Source organism: Telmatherina bonti, assembly GCF_933228915.1.
Source record: "Telmatherina bonti genome assembly, chromosome: 3".
Taxonomy (NCBI): domain Eukaryota; kingdom Metazoa; phylum Chordata; class Actinopteri; order Atheriniformes; family Telmatherinidae; genus Telmatherina; species Telmatherina bonti.
Genome location: NC_136621.1, coordinates 32,982,791 through 33,002,790, shown reverse-complemented (window position 1 = coordinate 33,002,790; position 20,000 = coordinate 32,982,791). Strand labels below are relative to the sequence as shown.

At 38.1% G+C, this 20,000-nt stretch overlaps 1 protein-coding gene across 1 annotated transcript in view; it reads right to left on the bottom strand.

Moving 5' to 3' along the window:
- Positions 1-20,000, bottom strand: part of doc2g (double C2-like domains, gamma) — a 40,313-nt gene that overhangs the window by 3,931 nt on the left and 16,382 nt on the right. The window contains exons 6-10 of the mRNA XM_079238241.1: positions 18,560-18,686; positions 18,366-18,422; positions 17,663-17,787; positions 2,935-3,016; positions 2,586-2,682 (exon numbers count right to left, since the gene is read on the bottom strand). Of these exons, the coding sequence (XP_079094367.1) occupies positions 2,586-2,682; positions 2,935-3,016; positions 17,663-17,787; positions 18,366-18,422; positions 18,560-18,686 (488 nt within the window). The remainder of the gene's footprint in view (positions 1-2,585; positions 2,683-2,934; positions 3,017-17,662; positions 17,788-18,365; positions 18,423-18,559; positions 18,687-20,000) is intronic.

Below are 20,000 nucleotides of genomic sequence, written 5' to 3'. Positions count from 1 at the left end.
TATTTATTTATTATTTATTTATTAATTTATTTATTTATCCATTCATTTATTCATTCATTCATTAGTTATTTATTATTTAAAATAAAAAAAGAAAAAAATCAGGTTAATGCTTGCATGTGAAATTCAGAAAAAACACAAAAAAGTACAGATTAATATTAAATAAATTAATAACAAGAAATTATTAAAGATTAATAATAGATCATATAGAAATAATTACAAAAAATGAGAGAAGAATACTATAAAGAATTAAAATAAAGGCATGAAGTGGTTTGCTGCAAATCCGCAAAGCCAGGCGTTGCGGGGTTAAAGTGTGACCAGGTGTGTGAAAGTGAAAATATATGCTGATATAAAATTGTCCTCTTGAGCTTTACAGACCACAGTTTTCCTGCAGTGTAGATGAGCAGCAGCGTGTGAGTGTAACTACATTAATGCCTCTGAATAACAGAAACCCTCAAGAGTTGACCCTTGATACTTGACTTACTTGAAATGTAATTGTTAAAAGACTTACTTTGGCTCAAGGATGTGGAGCAGAAATGACTTTAGTTTTAAGATTTGACCTGGTGGATCTATTAAATAGGGACAAAATACTCTAGCAAAAAGGTGCATGGTGCATACGTACATACAATGAAATTTTTAATTCTGAATTTAGTGATCGTGTACTTCAAACTGTACCAGACTACACCCACACAAGCACCTGATTTAGTTTTTGAAATGAGGTCCTTTATGAAGTGTGTAATGTTTAAAAAAGTAAGTATGTCCACACAAAGACAGTGGAAAAGGCTGTAGTATGTATGCCAGACTTCTAACTGCTGATAAAAGTAGATAAAAAACTTACCAGAAAATGTGAATACAGCAAAATTTTCTATTTCTAGTACAAATGGTACAAACTGGAGTGAAATAAAGAAACACACAAAAGAAAATAGAAAGTTCCACTAAAGAGGAGGCATTTATGTGGATTTGTATTTAGATTAGTTGTAAAAGCCACATCAGCAGCTTCTCCAGCACAAACACAAAACTCTTCAGTCCAGTTGCAGTGGCAATATGCAACTTTTTCATCTAAAAAAATAAATGTTTCTGACTCGTTTGGATGGCATTGTGACATTTCATATTTTACATTCCTGAAGCTGCCGTTGCCCAGCAGTGTTCTTTAGGTTTCCAGCCCAGGACCACATATTACAGCTGAGTTTTGCTTTATGCACCGTGCAACAAACCAGCAACTGGATATCAAAACACTGGTTTTGATCATGCGTCATGGCTCATCAAGCCAAGAGGACTTTATTAGACGAAGACAGTAAAAGAAACAGAGAAAAGCAAGGGACAAAACAACAGTCAACATGAGACAGAACTTCACTGCTAGGAGCGAGCTTTCCGAGAGGTAGAATGTAGCCTGGATTAGCTGTCAACAGCGAGCGTATCGCCGAGTAAATCAATGTTTGCACTGAAACTGATTTGGTTAATTCATTCTTCAGACCTGACTTGGATTAGTCTTGAAAGACTTTCAGTCATCTTTCCACAAAAGATTTAAACTTGTATTTGCATTATCTGTCTGCTATATATGGCATTTTCCCTACAGAGACAAAAAAAAAAAACTGTAAATAAAATACACAACCGCATCAATTTCAGGTCAAGAGTTTAGATTTAGTTTGCGGGACAGCTACAGTCTCTTCTTGTGTGCTAATGGCCTTCCAATTAGTGTCCAGTTTTCTCCTTTTATATCTACAAAATCTCCATCTTTTCGCTTAACATTCTTTGTGATTCCGCTAAGCCTATTATCCTTCTCGTTACTGCCCTCATTCACGATGCACACCGGTGTCCTGTCCTCCTTATCAACTCCTTTTCACCACTCCTTTTCTTCTCTGTCTTGATGTCATTTTTTCCTTCAGCTCTAATTACCGTAACTGGCAGGCTGCTGTAGCCCAACCTGTAATGATAACAGTCATGGGAAAGCTGTTATCTAGAGCTATATGCTCTACTGATGGCCTTTTCACCCCACGGAGCTATAACTCACAGAGCTCATCTAAACAGTTAGTGTTTCTCTCCAACCCACATGGCCTCTACTTCACACTAACATGTGCACGCACACACACATGCACACACAAATTAGACAAAGTAAAATGCTTTCATCTTGGTGACTTCCAGCTCACAGGGTGGTAATCCATTCCCAGTTTGTCTCCACACTGGTTCTCCATCACTCCTTAAGCTCCTATGTACTTCATTGCCGTGATATACACACCAAGCCGTGGCAAAGCTGTTTAGCAGCCTGATGGAGCGGCAACCATCTGATGTGCTAATTTCAAGAAGGATACAAATCCAGAGAGACTCATCCTCCGTTTTGATTTCTTCTCTCCATTTCCTGTTCCATTCAAACTCTTTTTTTTTGCTCACCAGTCAATCCCAGTAAGCCTCATAATTACCCCTCATATCTTAGCTTTCTTTTTTCCTCCACTCACTTCTCTCTCCACCCACTCTCGGCCTGCTTTTTTTTTTTTTTTAAATTATGTTTTCTGACGTAGCTCTTCTTTCATTCATGCATATTCATATTCATCGCTGATCCCACCGCACTTCTCTCTTCTTTTGCAGCCTACCTATGAAGTCGTTGCTCATTCCCAAGTCGTAGTCCCACACAGAGATCTCCAGGGTTTTCTTTGCCAGCTGGTCCAAAGATACTTCATATGAAAACTCCTGCACAGGTGGTGTACACAAGAGCATATTCATACAAGTCAGTGAGAAATAGAAAACCAAAAAGAGCATGAATTTCTCTGAAAACATGTCAGACTGATACTGGGGGGCACGTTGCAGGGATGACACATTTTTAAAGTGATTTTCAAAAGGCATGTTTTGCTCCAAACTGCAGATGATTTCAAGCTTGGAAGAGAAATGAAAGTAGTTGTCAGGTGTTTTGTGGTTATTTGTAGATCAAGAGAAAAGTATTACCTCATTGAATTCAGGATTGAGAGTCTTTTTCTTCACTGAGGTCTTGTACTTTGACTTTTTCCCCATATCTGGCTGTAAGATGCTGAAAAAAGGAGAATAAAGAGAGCAAGGGATTGAAAAGGAAGTTATTCTGTAGAACCTGATGAACTCCAAATGCATACACAGCCGTAACTCAGCTTTCAAAGGGCGAAATGAGAATGAAACATCTTGAATTCAGCAAACACAGAAACTATTTAGACTGTAAAAATTTCCAGTGTGTGTGTTATTTTGTTGTGGGATTAAGTTAATTGTCTCGCATCATATACAAATTATATGAGAAGGCTTCATATTCTCTGATTGTTTTGTTGTTTTTTTGTAAAACAGACAGATCTAAGGTACACATTAGTTTAGTCGCAACTGTCCTTGAAATATTTCTATAATTTTACTGAAGTTTTTTTCAAGTGAATCAGATTTTGTTCCTGTAAAAGCTCACACAGTTGCTCCTTCACAAAGAGTGAAACTCTCACCCTGATGAACTAAGAAGTAAATGTTGGCCTGCAAGACAAGATCGTGACAGAGATCTGGGGCAAGCAAACATCTTCTGAAATGAAAGAATCGAATCCAACAAAAGCTCCCAGACTTCTGTGATGAGGAACGGCAGATTTCTTCAATCTGCCTGTCCAACCAAATCGAGTAAACAGCGACAAAGAAACCTGGTCAGGCAGGTAACAAAGAAGCCAGTAGTTGCAACAAATCAAATCCACTGTTGTTTTGTGTGCTGGGAAGCCTTAAAAAGAGAAATCATCTGTGCAACACTCTCCCAATAAAGCCTTTTCTGTCGACTCCTCAAAGTAATTTTTAAAAGAAATAAAACCTTTCTGTGTAAAAATCGTTTTCCAGTGTGTTTCCAAAGAACCTCGAGCTGAGGACACATTCACTTAAACAAGTAAGAACAGCTGAAGACAAAGGACACTGGAAAGTGTGGCTTTAAGAGAAGTGACCCAGACAGAGTTGAATAGTATGGCATCTCTGAAGACACCTAAAAAAAAAAACAACAGCAACAACAAAAATGCACGTGTGCCTTTTAACTAAGCTAAGAGGAATGTTAGGAACGTCCAAAGGAAATGCAGATTATTTTTTAAAAAGGTTTAAAGCAAAATGTGAAGTGAGAAATATAAATAACTTATTTTATTCTACTATTTTAATACTTTTATAGGTAGACTGGTGAATAAAGGGTGAACTGCATGTTTTAGATCCAGGTATTAAACATTATTTCTTAAAACGTCCAGCTTTATCTCCATTTGAAGCATGTTAGTATGTGTGTGAGCATGTAGAGAAACTGCCTTACCAGAGATGCAGCTATCAGCAGATATGAACCATTTTCACTGTAAATTGTCTTTAAGCTGCTGTCATATAGGATGGGGTACACACTATGGTTGCTGTGGGGGGAGTGTGCAGAGCCGGGGAAGAGACAGCGATCAAATTCAAAGCTAGCTGCAAGGCAAATAAAAAGATAACTAAGAAGAGGTCTTTTTTTTCTTCTTTTTTCAAGCTGCCTACTTGGATCCTGGATATATCTATCAAGCCTTCAGAGGAATGTCTTGCCATTCTATTTTCTCATGAGGAGGACAAGAGGAAGAGCAGCAAATAAGAGAGTTTGGATTTGTTGTGGGCTAAGATATGAGTTTTAAGCATTTTCACTCTGCTGATTGGATGAGTTGAGACATCAGAGTGTTTCAGTCATTCCACAGCATGCTTGGATGAGAAGCACAACTTTATACTGATATAACATCAGCCAGGATCCATAAGGGGCTTCAACGGTGGGCAGGCCTAACGTTTGTAGCGGATGCAGAAAGATCAGACATAAAGTTTATCCAGGCGATTTGATTGGCTGGGATCTGAATGCTTTCAAATGTGAACAATCAACATTATTCCATTGTAAGACATGAAGGCAAAGTGAACCAGAGAAACTAAGAAATTTATTTTCCAAACCAAGAGATCCCCCTTTTAGAAAGAGATGCAAGGTAACAGATGTCTGAAACGCATTAATGTGAGTAACCTTTTAACTTATTTCTGGGTGCTATAAACCCCATGTTTTCCTTATTTTCGGTTCACATGCAAACTCATAAACCTGCTTCCGATTAGGATCAACTTGGGATTGAGTGTCATTCTCCAGAGCATCCCACGTTTGCATCTGCACACTTAATTACCACCACCATTGTTGGTTAGCATGTGAAAATCAGCACAAAAAATCTATAATCTACAAGACATTTATAGACTAAAACCTTGTGAAAATCCAAACAAGGGAACAACTTTTTCTGAGATAAAAGTTTTCCCTGCATGACTTTTTCTTCACATCTTTTCTTAATGCCGCAGCGAGCCTTGCTGAATACCAAAATCAAAGAAAAACCGAAAGTTTGCAAAATGTCTTCATGAGATAACGGTGACCTGGAAGTCCTTTTAACAAAAGCCGGAACAGCGAGGGAAACAGAGAGACTGTAGACCACAGCAAGATCATAATCATGCAGGTTGCTGGAGTATACGCTCCAGCAAAGAAGCAACAGAAGGATTGCCGAAGGGCATTAGGAGTCATCATCAGCATAAATTCCAAGTCAAGATGTTCAGTCGACGAGGTATCTCACTCTTCCAGCCTCTCTCTCTTACCAGTGACGAATGCTGGCTTGACAGCTGATGCATGAGATGGGCTTGGGGGCTGTCACTGCAGAGCAGGAATCAGAGCCAGTGAAGGATTTAAGTATTGGGGTGGAGAAAGAAAAAGAAAAGAGGATGGCGACATGATAGAAAGCTAGGTGGTCAAAGAAAGACTTCATGTTGGATGTCAGAGCTAAAAAGGTTGATTTAGATTGATAGATTTTGTTATCAGCTACTCAGAAATGCCCCTGCAGGTTAATGGCTGATAAAATGTATGCATTCTTAGTTTGAATATTGTCTGATTGATGCTCATAGAAGAACCTCAATCCCACCCCCTGTAGCCCCTTTCTGTTCCGGTCAAGCCACAACAAACAGTCACTGGAGGAGAACTGAAGCATCTTCCAGAACCAAATATTCAGCTGACTTATTTTCAATCGTTGCTCCTGAGGATAACAAACACCGCCTTATCTTCAGTCACATGTTCACATTTAGTCACAGTTAATTGTATTATAGCATCATAAAAAGTCATTTTCATAAGCATTTAGCCTGCAGATGCCTGGCACTGTGACTTCTTATAAAAAGGAAAAAAAAAAAAGATCATTTTAAGAAAAATAAAAGTCTATAAAGAAAGCCAGCCAAGCAAAGCACATATTTAACCAGCAGAATGAGAGAAGGTAAGGCAAAACATTTCAGTCTGAGCTGTGCCAAAATCACAGTCTACATATGGCTGTGAGCCAGCTCAGCTTGGAGATTTTTCATTTAAAAGTAACAAGCTGCATTCACAATCTTAACAGGGTAGATAATAACTGTACAACCGCAACCAAACTATGTCCAAATTACCACAGAGGAATTCATTACAGACTAGGCTGGTCCATAGAGATATCGGAGGATTATTCTCTAAGGTTTTTGTTCCATAAAAACAAGAAGTCACTGTTAAACAGTAGCCAAATTGCTAACCATATGTTTTTGTGCTGTTTACCTCGACCATTACATATCACCAGGTTGCACTGGCGAATAAGGTAAACAAGGACTGACAGTAGCTGTTGACAGAGTCTGAATGTTAATGAGAAAACTGTTTTTCTTGTAAGGAAAAAGTGAGGAGAGGTGACATTAGTAATGCCAAGTATGGGACAGACAAGCTAAAATATATTAAATCTAATGCAGCAGAACGACATCAGCCTAAAAATGAACACCTGCCTGCAACAAATATTATAATAATTGAGATTACAGTGTAAAGGAGCACAATGTATCGGCCTTTAACTTTGACTTGTGAGTTTATTAGTCAGTTTTAATTTCATAATTACACATATTTCAGCTACCACTACAGTACAATGTGTCTTCTTCGTGAACATGGACGAAATTCTCCTTTTTGGCTAAATACTCAAATCAGATGAATCAAGTGTGCAAACAAGTGTGTTCCTCTTTCCTCAAGTAGAGTGGAAGATTGTGGGTAAGTAAGCATTGCTGATGGGCTTGCGTGCAGTCTTCTGAAAAGCTGATGGCACATCGCCCTCGGATATGACCCTCCATGTAGGTTGAATGCTGATTTGTTGAAAGTTATCTTAAAATAGCCATCCAACCCTGCAACAGTTTTGCTCAACAAACAAAATATTTTGTTGACTGTAATAAATTTGAGTACAAACTGGTGGAAATAAATGTTCCCTAGCCAACTCTACCACTTGGTTTTCACATGGTTTAAGTGGTAACCAAGTTGTCATAGGATTTGGCTTTAATAAGTGTTTCACTTCAGCCAAAACCCCTTTCAGTCATTGTTTTATGTTCGTGTTAATGTCTGAGTTATGATATTGACTGATGGACTGAAATAAACTCAAACTCGGTTTGGGTGCATAACCCCAAACTTACGTGTTTGTTATCTCAGTATTGCTTCAGTTTTTCACCATGGTTACTATATTTCAACCATTCATTAAAAAATGGATTTGACAGGCATTTGATCGACACTTTTATCCAAAGTGACTCACATGTGAGAAGTGATCAATTAAACATAGCCATTAACGTAACACACATTGCTTGTGGGTTTGAGTACCGACATAGAACACACATATATATGGGGAGTACATGCATACTCAAGGCTCGAACCAGTGACCTTCGTGCTGTGAGGTCGCAGATTTTATTGTCTAAAAGAACAGAAATAATGCAAACTAACATCCTTTTCTTGCTTTTTTCTTAGTGCCAACTTTCAGAAAAATCCAGTTTATTATGTGTATACAAGCACTGAATGCTCTGTCTTGTCAACTCATATAAGCTTTCTTGGTCTGCTTCCATCTGATCAGACTTTTGGATCTATAACCTTCAACAAAACATCAAGAAAAATATAATTCTCTGATCAGACCTTTGGACAACTTTTCTTACTTGTCAAAAGTTGTTGTCCTGCGCTGAAAATTGTCAATATTTCAACACAAAGAGGATGAAAATGGAAAAACAATAATAATAATGAAAAATAAAACAATAACAAAGCACAAATCACACCTACTATATATTATATATATATATATATATATATATATATATATATATATATATATATATATATATATATATATATATATATATATATATATATATATATTTCTTTGCTATTTTCAGCACTTAGTTGTGCTCCACCAGAAAGTGCATCTTGGTTTCCTGTCATTTCCTGCAACAACATCAACATATCAAGAGCAGCCCATGCCTCAGATTTGTCACATTGTCCCCAAGTAGCAGCACCACACTTCAACACAGGTTTGCATTTGCAAACACCAAAGCAGATTGGATGGAGAAGCATAAAACAGTTTTTGTATCGTCAGCACAGCAGCACATTTGGTGGAAATTGAAACACTTCACCTCATGTCACCTGGTAAAATAGAGGCAGAGAGGGGATAATATCTTCTTGTTTTGCAGCTCTTTCAAGTCCTTCACATGCTATGAAACAATGTGTTAAACATAAGTTGGCTGAAATTCCCCCACAACAAGGAGAGAGACTGATACTGGTGTCCTGCCATGTTTCCAGTAAAGAGAGGTTTTTGTACGTGCTGGAACTTTAGGATATGAGTTCAAGATGAAGTATGTAACACCTTGGTAATAAAAAATAATCTAATTCAGCTCTCAGTATGAAAGCAGCTAAGCATAGAACATTAACATTAAAGCGCCAACAACAGCAAAAATATCTGTTCAGGACAGAAGATGTGCATTTTTTTGCCTTTTTGTCATTGGAGCCACATGTCATGGTCAGGACTTGACAATGCCAGTTGTCGGTGTCATGAGAATTTAGAAGTTAAAATAATCCTGACAGCATGTTATGGTTCAGAAACGCAAACTGAGGAAGTAGAGCAGCTCAGCGAAATGACAGGGAGAGACAAGGGAGAGGGAACTGGTGCTAAAATCAGGAACAAAATGGAGAAAACACAACGCACCAAGGCAGCAACGCAGGGAAAAAAAAAAAGTGATGGAGAGAACGAGTAAAATTAGATGACAGGAGCTAAATATATGCCTGCTGCAGGGGTTACTCATGACTTTTATTTCACATGAAATAAGCAAGAAACAAGAAGCAAAACTGCAATGTGCTGGTTCGGCAGGAAAGATCTGACATGGCAAACTATTTTGATGCTTTTACGTGGTAATATGATAGAATCATTAAGATTTTGCAGACTTTATATATGCAAGTTGAAGGGTAAAAATACTTCTGCAGAGAAATAAACTCATCTAGAGTTTGAAATGATCATTTTTCTTCTTCAATGGGAAGCAAGTCAGTTCATCAGTCACTCCAACAGCTCCTAAAGCTGAATGACTCACAGAATTGAGAGAGAAAAGTGTCATGGCTTAAGCTCTGATCTGTCTGGTCTTTGGTGAGTCCTCCTTTCTCTCTCTTTTTTGTGAGTCTTTGATGGGTCTTAGTGTTTATTGTGGGGATGCTTTCCAGGCTGAGCTGTGGCACTGGCTCCTCTTTTCCCATCTCCTCATCAGTCCTGCAGCGTATCTGTCTGTTTTGTGTTCCAGCCGTTGTCAGACAGTTCAGTCGCTGAAGTGGTATTTCGGTGTTTCAGGCCATTTAGTTATTTTAGATTTTTGCTTTGTGCTGAAGTTTGTTCTTGGTGCCTCCAAGTTCTTTTAAGGCATATATTCAGCTGCAATCCAAGCTTTCAAATATTCTACTTTAATGCTGCAACCTGACTACCCTCTCTCCATCCAACTCTCTCATCTTGCCACAAAGAAACAAGTCTATTTTTTTTTTCTGGAGTCCTCATTTAGCAATTGTTGAAACGGTCCTGAATTTCATTGTATATATGATATTTAACATGGGTGTTAGTACAAAAAAAAAAAAAAATCAGTACTAAATATGCAGAGGCCAGTTGTACGCATGTTAGTAAGTAATCAGGTGTTGATGCATTGCACATGTTCTAAATCAGTGGTTCCCAATCTGGGGTCCCTGGACCCTCAAAGAGCACAAGATTTCTAGAAGCGTTGACTGTTCAGAGCCCATGTGATTAAAATAATGTCCACACAGAGACGCCTTAAGGTGTATTCACTTACTTTTTTCTTTCTTTTTAACATAAAAGAAATAAGGCTAAATAGGTTATGTACTGGTTATTACCTTAATGTTGGTTTTATCAAAACAAATGAGTCATTTATGAAACTGTGAAAGCATAAGAACCAAGCATGATTACAACACGGCATGGACAGGAGTCCACTGCCTTTTTTTTCTCAGCAGCGGGACAGATTATTCCCCAGTCTGACCCTGACATTCATTTAGTAGTAATACGCCTCAGGAAATGACTATATGATGATGAGATTGTTCAGCTGTTCGTTGTTTCCGGATGGACACCAGAGCAGGAAAACTCCTGCTTCTCTCCCGCTAGCTGCTCATTTGATTAAATAAAAGCTGAGCTTCTCAATAAACCAGATGTTTTTATAAGGTTTACAGGTGGTGGAAGAGACCATTTTGAATGTGCACTTTCCATTTACCAGTGGGAGATGACTCACCAATGTGCATGTGGCTCGGCTTCCAGAGACATGACGTGACATGACTTAATACCTATCAGCGTTTAAATATGGTAAAAAAAAAAAGCATCAAATTGTTTAGTTTTTGTAATAAAAGGGCAAAATATAAACATATTCTAGAGGAAACAGGAAATTACAATTCTTCATATAATATAAAATAAAATAAAATAAACTTGATGGAGTGGCGAGGATTGCAGTTGGGGGACTCCCTATAATGATTGACCTCTTTTGTTTTTGTTTTTTTTATTTGTGTTATCAAAACTTTATGAATGCAGAATTCGCTTTAATCCTGCTGATGCCATTTTATGCATGATAATGTTGAATTGAACATTTAGTGTTTTAGAGACATCAAAACATTGAGACATATATCAGGCACAAGGATTAAATAATAAAAATATCCTGATAGCAGTTATAGGGCATATCACTCAGCCCTATCACTGTTATAAATCACCTACTTTATCCAATTATGGTTATTTACATTCAGAAATACCCTCAACTGACCATACGGTGACCAAATATCCCTTTACAAGTCATGTAGAAGTCATTTGTGTTTGTCCTCAGAGTGATGAAGAGGAAGAAAACAGTTACTTTTGTTGAGTTTGAAGCCAAACAAACATTTGTGTTTAGTTTGCTCATTCAAGTTGAATAAAAACTAAAAGGGATAAAAAGAAAGAAGTATGACGGCACATCGGCGACGTATCTGCAGCTGAAACAGGACACAATCCAACAGAACTTCCAACTTGTAATTTTATCTTAAGAAACTCTTTTGTTTACCTCAAATATTTTGTAATAATAAGGAAGAGTTCTTTCATGTATCACACACACACATTCCCAGAATCATTGCAGCGCTTTACTGTTTGATTTCATTTGGTTTAATTGAGTTAGTGGTTGCAATTATTTCAGTGTAATGACTTCCACTTTCAGGGTATCAATTTCTTTGAATCTTATTATACATTTCAACAAAAAAAAACTCAAATTCCTGGCAGTTTTCATGCAGGGAACTTGTTCTCCAGTCTTAACAAAGTGATAACATCCTCATTATCTTGCAGCAAAAAGGGAAAGACGCCTCACTTAAGCATTTTCCACATGTTGTTGGATGGAAACCGCTTCAGTTTCTTGTGAAGTATGAGCTCAAGATCAACAGTAATCCAATAAGTTAACCACAGAAAAAAGTTCACATGTATTTTACATGTCCTATCGTTGCAAAGAAAACAAACTTTCTCTGCAAGGAAGAAAATGGAACAAGATACATTTTTAACAAGGTTTGAGCCCCTGCAGTCTTTATCTTGTCGGTGGTTCAGAGAAACTAAAACAACTTTGAGAAGGGCTTGCAGAATATTTTCCATTATCTCCTGATAGAGTAATTGCACCTACTCCAACCCATCTTCCCATCCCTTATCAGCTGCAAAATAATAACTAAATGGACAAATAAATCCTACTTCACCTACTAATCCAGGCCTTTATTTATAGTTGTGGTTCTGCAAAGAGAAATGGCTTTTGTAAAACATCCATGTAGCGCAGGGTGCTGTGGGTGCACAGGCTCACAAAGAAATCTCAAACAAAAATGTCACACAAGTCGACTGGTTGTTTCAACCTCCTGTCAAGAGGTTGAACAAAGAACAAAACCAAACATAAAAAAGATAAATGTGTGCATAAAAGATAACGGCTAGGGAACATCTTTGGCTGACGGCAATGCAGATTTTGATTACATCATAACCATGAGATGTATATTCAAGCTGTAAACCCATTAAACACACAAAGGGATCATTTTCAGGCCAAACACAAAAGCAATTGGTCAAAAAAAAAAAAAAAAAAAGAAGTACCACAACAAATCATTTACTGAACCTACATCACTGCCTGTTCATTCATCCAACCCTGGATCACAACTTACTCAACAAAGGAAAAACCATTTTCTGCTCCTGCCCGCAAGCCTCCCGCTGCTGGAAGGTGACACTTGCTATGGGACTGGTTTTCTGGAGTCGGAGACCTCTCTTCCTGCTCTGTTGGTATTTAGATACAGCAAGCAGATCAGAGATTTGGCTGTGTGGGTTGTTTATCTGTCACTATCCACCCCTTGCAGGCAGACTGTTTACTGAACCTCTCCCTGGTTGTTTGTATTAGTCTGTGAAGATGAGCATCAGCAGAGATGTATACAATCTCACAGAGTGGGGTTTTCTTGAAAAAAAAGGGAAAAAGATAAGGAGTTTGGATGCAATTCCATCCCGCTGCCTAATACAATTGAAGTGACCATTTCAAGTCGTTGATCTGCTCCTGAACTGGTTTTTGCTGTGGAAGTCATTGAGGCGTATGCAGACTTTACATTCCTTTAACTTATGCAATGATGGGATGTGGCCAGTGCATGTGTGTTCAGAGGCGAGTGGATGTTGTGCCATACTGTTGTCTTAGCAGGGCGTGTGACTCTGCCCCCTCAAGCCTGATAAGCTGGTTGAAGGGCAAAGCAAGTGTGAAATAAAGTATCTCTGGGGTCAATAAGTACATTCAGAGCCCTTGAAACTCACATTTGTCCAAACCAGCCAAGCCTCTCTGAAACTGATTGCTAATTTTATGTTTCTATAAATCCCCAAATTTTCTGATGACTTGTTGGGTAGTTAACCCGAAGCTACATTCATTTCTCTTTGCCAGGACTCTCATGTGCTGCTGACCTTAAGAGGATTTTCAGTTTATTAAAAAGATGGGAAAACAGCAGTAGGAGGCCTTGCCACTGGTTAAAACATGAGAACAGTTTGTACCATTCAAACACAGATCTGTTAGAAGGGAATTTGTTTTGACAATCTGCTCGCCAAACTACAAACTCATATATGCAAGTTTGTTAGTCGATAACTAATGCTAACCTTAGAACTTGACTTCAAATGCAAATGGATTTATTCAACTGTGTCCAATCCAGAGCTCTGGACTCAGGAATTGTTGGGTTTTGTAGGTTTTTTTTCTGCATGGATAGTTTGTCTCCAGCTCCTGCCTTCCCTTAGGTATGACTTCTAGGTGCTGATTCATGGCTCTTGCAGCTTACCAGTAACTGCTGATTGCTTCCTCCTTAAAGCCTGGATATGCCCTTCAGCCAGTGCCAGTTTGTCTACTGTATGGCCAAGTCTACTGAGTTCAAGCATCCGAAAGGAGTTTGTTTTTAGTGGATCTTTGTCTCCTTTAGCCTGTTCCTGCTCTGCAGTTTGTATTTCTGTACATTTTTAGGTTATTAGAAATCCTCTACCATGGTCAGTCCGTCCTATGAGTTCATCCTTCCTCATGTTACTCTTCAGCATCACCTGCCAGAAAGGTTTTGTTTCTTATACCTCAGGAAAACCCTGGAGGGCAGAACTCTCATTTCACTTTCTGAGTACTCACTTGCGGATTCACCAGTTTTATCTTCTCCAATAGTCTTGTCCTTTCGTGTAAGCATCCACAGCTCCAAGAACTTTAGCTCTATGTGCTCTATAAATCCCTCTGTATTTGCTATCTGACTTTGTTTTGGACTTCTTTGTGGTCCTGTCTCTTGTACCAAACCTTCATGAGAATGCTTTTTAAAATGATTTACTGGTACATTTCAATGAGCAAGCTTCTCTGTTTCTTTGTGCAAAGGGACCGCAATTCTTTATAAAAATGCAACCGTATTCTTCCTGAGATCAACACATCATACGTGTACATGGTGGCAACAAAGCTGACAAAAACACATGTTCTCCTTACACCCAAATGGGCTGGTGGCCCTTTATGCTTTATCTGTTCTTAGCACCAAAGAACTTTGACTCTTTGGAATATGATCCACTCACTTGAAAATAACCTATAATATATATATATATATATATATATATATATATATATATATATATATATATATATATATATATATATATATATATATATATATATATATATATATATAATAAAAATATTGACTGAAAATGTTTATTGGCACAAGTTATAACTAAATATTGTTTGAATTTATTGATGCTATAATATATACGACTATGCATTGTTTTGATTTATCTCTAAGTGTCTGATAAAAAAAAAACCCGCTATTTTGTTTTATATTTTCTATTTTTTTATTTTTTTATTTTTCTATGCCACCTCTTTAGGTTTGCTTTTCATTTTTTGTATTAATGTTGTAAATGTTATGTGTTGGACCTCAGGAAGAAGAACTGCAGCTTTGCTACAGCCAATCAGGATTCAAATAAAACAATAAAACAATAAATGAACAAAAATATGATTTGTAGTTATGAGTACTGGAAAACACAATTAGGCAAATCTTATTACATTCCTGCAAAAGCAATCCCCCCAGATCCATCATTTAAGATGCCCTAAGAGTAATGAAAACAATTTTTTCCAGAAAGACTTTGTATTATTTTGCTGTAGGAAGCTGCTCCCAAAATACCATTTCTAATGTACTGATGAACAAAGGCATTACTAAGTCATAGAAGTGTGTGCTTTCAAAACTAGCATTAAAATTAGCTTATGACTACCTGTGTTGTTTATTCAGTAATGCATCACTCTAAAATCAGCCCTCAATGGTTTTCTCAGTGGGCTTCTTTCTCAAATCTGGTCTTTTCAGCAGAATCTTTGCAATAATATTTGAAGGTGATCCCATTGGATTTGTGCATTCAGACATCATCTGCAACCTTTCTGCATGGATTAGTATGGTAACAATAAAAAAAAGGTCAAGCGCAAATGTTACACACTGCTCCGAAGAGCTTTCCAACAGTTTGCTCCCTCAAGCTTGGCCAACATTGAAGCCTCCCACCCAGCAGCCCGAAGCTACTTTATTTCAGCTTCTGTCAACTTCCCGATAACCTTCTGCTCAAATTAGCTAAGTTACACTTAGTGTTGCATGTTGGGTTTATGAATAATGCAAAAGACGTTGATTAAAACAATATTATGATGTTTAAATAACAAATCTTAGAGGTTGGATGAAACAAATATGAGCAGTTAACATTGGAGTTGAGCTAATAGTCGCTAGTTGTTTTTGAATCCATTTTCCCCATTTAAAACTATCCACACTTATAATCACTTGAACTAACGCTTCATACAGTACATTTTATATCTTGTGGCATTTGAATAAGACGCTTACTGTACATTGTCACTGTCTTGATGTTGTCGCATCTTATTGTATGCATGAGTTCTGCCACTGATGACCTGTTTCTCATAATTCTGCTGGTTTAATTCTAAACTACAAACTGTGTACCGTAAAATTCTACCAGGATGGCTTTCCTAAAAGAAGATATGCAAACTGGATGCCTAAAAAAAGGTGCAGCTCAGTTCAAACAAATAGATTATGCAGTAAAACAAAGAAAGATAGTAACGTAGGGCATATCAAAGTGCAACATGGTGGTAAGCTAGCTGCCATTCCCGATGCTCATACTGGGCAGACTCCTATGAAAACTGCTTTAGGTTAGAACACCAAACTAAAAACAGAAACACAAAGACTGCAGAAATTTGGTGTTGCTCTACTGTTTGCTTGTGGTGAACAAGCTGGTTTTTGGTCCTGACAGGGTAGCTGGAATTTCTTCGTCTTTCTCTGTGGTCATTGGTCATTTTCAGGGAATATTCCACGAGCATGCAGAGTCTGTAAAGGTGCAACATTGTCAAGGCAGTTTGGCCTGCTTGAGTAAAGTCCAGCAGGAAACCAAAAAGCAACCAAACAAAGGTAGAAAATCCTCCGTTCAGTCAAAACCAATGTCCTGGACTTGTTTATATGCCCCCTTAGTTTGTTCAGGCTGTCATTAAAGTGGAACTATTATGTGCATTTCAGGCTAATTTATTTTTATTTCTGAGACCAGAAGGGCTGGGATTGATCGAGTTATTGTCACAAATCGCTTTATTTACTTCAGACCGACCCTCTCCGTAGGCTGTCAGATCAGCCTGTGGGCAAAACGAGTGGATTGAGACTTCCGCATTAAGCCCCGCCTCCTGCCACTGCACTACATCGGCAGCGCGCACCGCACCTGCTTTCGCCGTCATTGTAACATCTCATAAACAGAAGGATTAGGCTGATATGAACTCAATAAAAAAAACAAAATACAATGTCAACACATATCATACAGCCCTACATGTTGGAACCTGAATCAGAGCCTGAAAACTAAGTGGAAAACAGCAACCCACAGTAACGAATGCAGCAGGATGTCTCTCTCTGGTAAACTCAGCAGCCATCGTTGGAAATAACTTTATCCAACGTTTTCCACCCGCCTGATGTATTTGTACATGCCCTTGTTAACCAGTAGAAGGTAACCAATCACCAAACCTTATCCCCCGGGACGTGACAAAGATTTCCAAGTAGAAAAAACTCTCTAAAACTACACATTTTTCGTCGCCATGGAAACCAAACGGAGAGAGTGCTGGAACTCAAACTCAAACTCAAACATGCGTTTAGGTGATTAAAAAAACAGTGCCGTTAACATGTCTGATGAGGAGTCAACACTGCAACACTGTAGAAAGCTCAGAAAACTTAAAATATCATAATAGCACCCCTTTAAGTATTTCAACAACCTCACACTTAATAACAAACAAAAAGATTTCTTAATTGTTTTTTTTTTCTGTGAGGACATGCTGCTTCAATCTGGGAATGTCATAAAGGCTTTTAGGCCTGCAGTCTAAACAAAATGCTACAATATAATAATAATAACAGGAATTAGAAAAACTCATTAGTCCCCCAGTGAGGACACTGCAACAGGATGCAGCAGTACAGGTAAAGTACATGCATTACTATGTACATAAATATGTATATAAATGTGTACATAACTAGCAGAAGAGTGTAAGTTTTGCTGTATAAAAGAAATTATTGCAACTGATAAAAAATATTGCACAGGTTTCAAAAGATGTTTGTTTAGAGATTGCACAGGTGTAATAGGAGCCGTTTACATGTGTTCATTGTTAAGTCTGACAGCAGCAGGACTTGTTCTTCGCACTGTGAGGAGGTATATCTTAACAACAGCCAGTAAGTATCCACAAATGGACTCTAATGGTCAATATAGCTGCCTCTGCTCACATGCAGAGCCCACCACACGCCACAAAATATCCCAGCATCTGCGGCACTGAATGGGAAATCTGCACATAAGCATAATTTGTAAGATATTCATAAATATTGGATGTGACTTACATTTTGACGAAGGGGTCAGAGTAACCATTGGAGTCCATGGCAGCCAGATGGGCACAGCGTATGATCCCAACCAGCAGGCAGCCCTTCTCTGTGTTGTAGCACAGGGACACCAGGATGCGTCCACGCTGGACACGCGACACACAACAGTGTTTTATTCCCTCTCAATAAACCAATAACGTCATAAAAACTTCTAATGTTTGTGAACATAATATTCATGATCAGTTATAGTAAAATTACTATTTGGGTCATATCATGTGTTTTGGGTTTTAAAAGGAAAACTCATGCAGGTTTTAACTGAGCCTGGCAAAAGTGACCTGACTCCCTTTTTCGCTTTAATCTCCAGGATGGACCTTAAATTAAATCTAATCAGAGACAGAAGCTTTTTACTTCTGTCGCTGAGATCACGAAGGGGAATGAGATAACAAGCATCAGAGGAGTAAAACACTAAACAGCACTGGTGGGATTCACACACCACTGATACACGGTGTCCAGGTTAGTGGTTTTACTGCTCACAAGATTGTCAAAGCTCATGCTTCACACAGATTAATGAATTTTTTTTCTCATTGAATACAGCAATACATGGTCAATTATACATGCTGCAAAGATAAGAAAATATATTAGACATAGGGGAATAATTAGAAATGAAAGAGCTTGAAAATTCTAATGATAAGAGCGATGATGATAAAGCTGATGATAGTCTCACCTCCTCTTCTGCAACGACTGCTCCCTGCTCCACCGTTTGATTGTTACTTTCTTTATTCTGGAATAATCAAGAAAATGGTAGATATTTATTACACAACTGCAAACAGTGGTGGGAATCCATACACCTGATGAGCTCAGGATGGAAAATGTGAAGAAATAAATCAATACAGTGTGTGTGGAAACGATAATACATACCTGTGCAATTCTCTCCAAGCCCATATTGTAACGTTTGCTCTCACCCTCCTTCAGTTTCTTCAGAGCCACTCTCACCTCTCCGATGAACTCATTTCGTCCAAGTCTATCCATGTCACATACACACAGCCTTCGCGCACGAACAAACACATGCAGATGGAGAAGAGAAGTAGGCAAATCAATGAAAAGTTTTATTTGAATCAGGCAGGTGCGAAGAATAAAAAAGCATCCAAACATGGCAGCGCTTTTGTTTTTTTCGTCGACAGCGGCCTTGGGAAAAATGACAAGCTGTATGATTGCTGAAGAGCATGAGTTTCCAGATGATTTTAATCACATCCCACTCAGTTTAGCTGCGTCAGACTCTAATTTGTCATAATTGAAAGATGTAGGAGGGAAATCATTTAAATCAAGCAATCAGACTTTTTTTTTTTCCCTCTCTGGAGGACTAAAAGATTTAATGATACATGCTGATGAATGACTTGTCAAATATTATTTCCAAGTCATTTACTTTGTTTTCGTATACACAAGATCAGCCAAAACAGTTTGATGCTCAGGGAGGAAAGATGAAGTTGTTTATGTCATGCACCATTTCTTAACCCCATCTGGAATTCAGTTTTATTAACCTGACCAGGTTAATAAAACTGCATGTATGTAACCGAAGAACATTTTCTTTTAAAAAAGAATAAGAAATGTCTGTTTTTGACATCTTAAAAGGTTTTGCCTTGTAATTGATACTTTTTTTTTGTTTGTTGATAGAGTTTATGGTTATGTGCGTAAATAAGGTTTGGGGTTCGATCAGTCCAAAAACATTTAAACTTTTACATCATCTACGCAGACATGTTTTTGCATGATAAAACAAACCACAGAAAGAAAAGTAGCTGTGGAAAAAATAAAAATTGACAAAAAGAACAAAATTGGAAAAAAGTTCAGCCTTTTCTGAACCGTAAGCCTTCTGCTCAAACTGTGGCAACATGGTGAGGAGAGGCGCAACAAGCCTTTGGGTTTCAAAGCATTTAGGCAGATGTGTCTGACTGAGAAATGTTGACACAGTACATATCTGTGCTTTCCAAAAAATGTGATGGAGCGACATTTTCCTCTGGCACTGGACTGTACATTGACAGGCATCGTCATACATTCACAGCTACAGTCGACTATTCTTGTTATTATCAGTCAAGTTTGTTGACAACTGGTCTTCCAACATGTTTTTGTCCACTCTGTCACTCAATGAGGTTTAAAGATGGAAAAAAAAAACACAGGAGTGTCTCCAGACTGTGAACATTTAACTGTATTTTGTGACTTTTCTTGGGGATAGTGCAGCTAAATTTTAGTGTTCAATGCACCAGTGTGATTTGGAAAAATGCTTTCTGTTTATGTGCCATCATATGTGTCCAGCTCCGGTCCTGGAGGGGCCACAATCCTGCAGGTTTTCCTTGCATCACTGCTC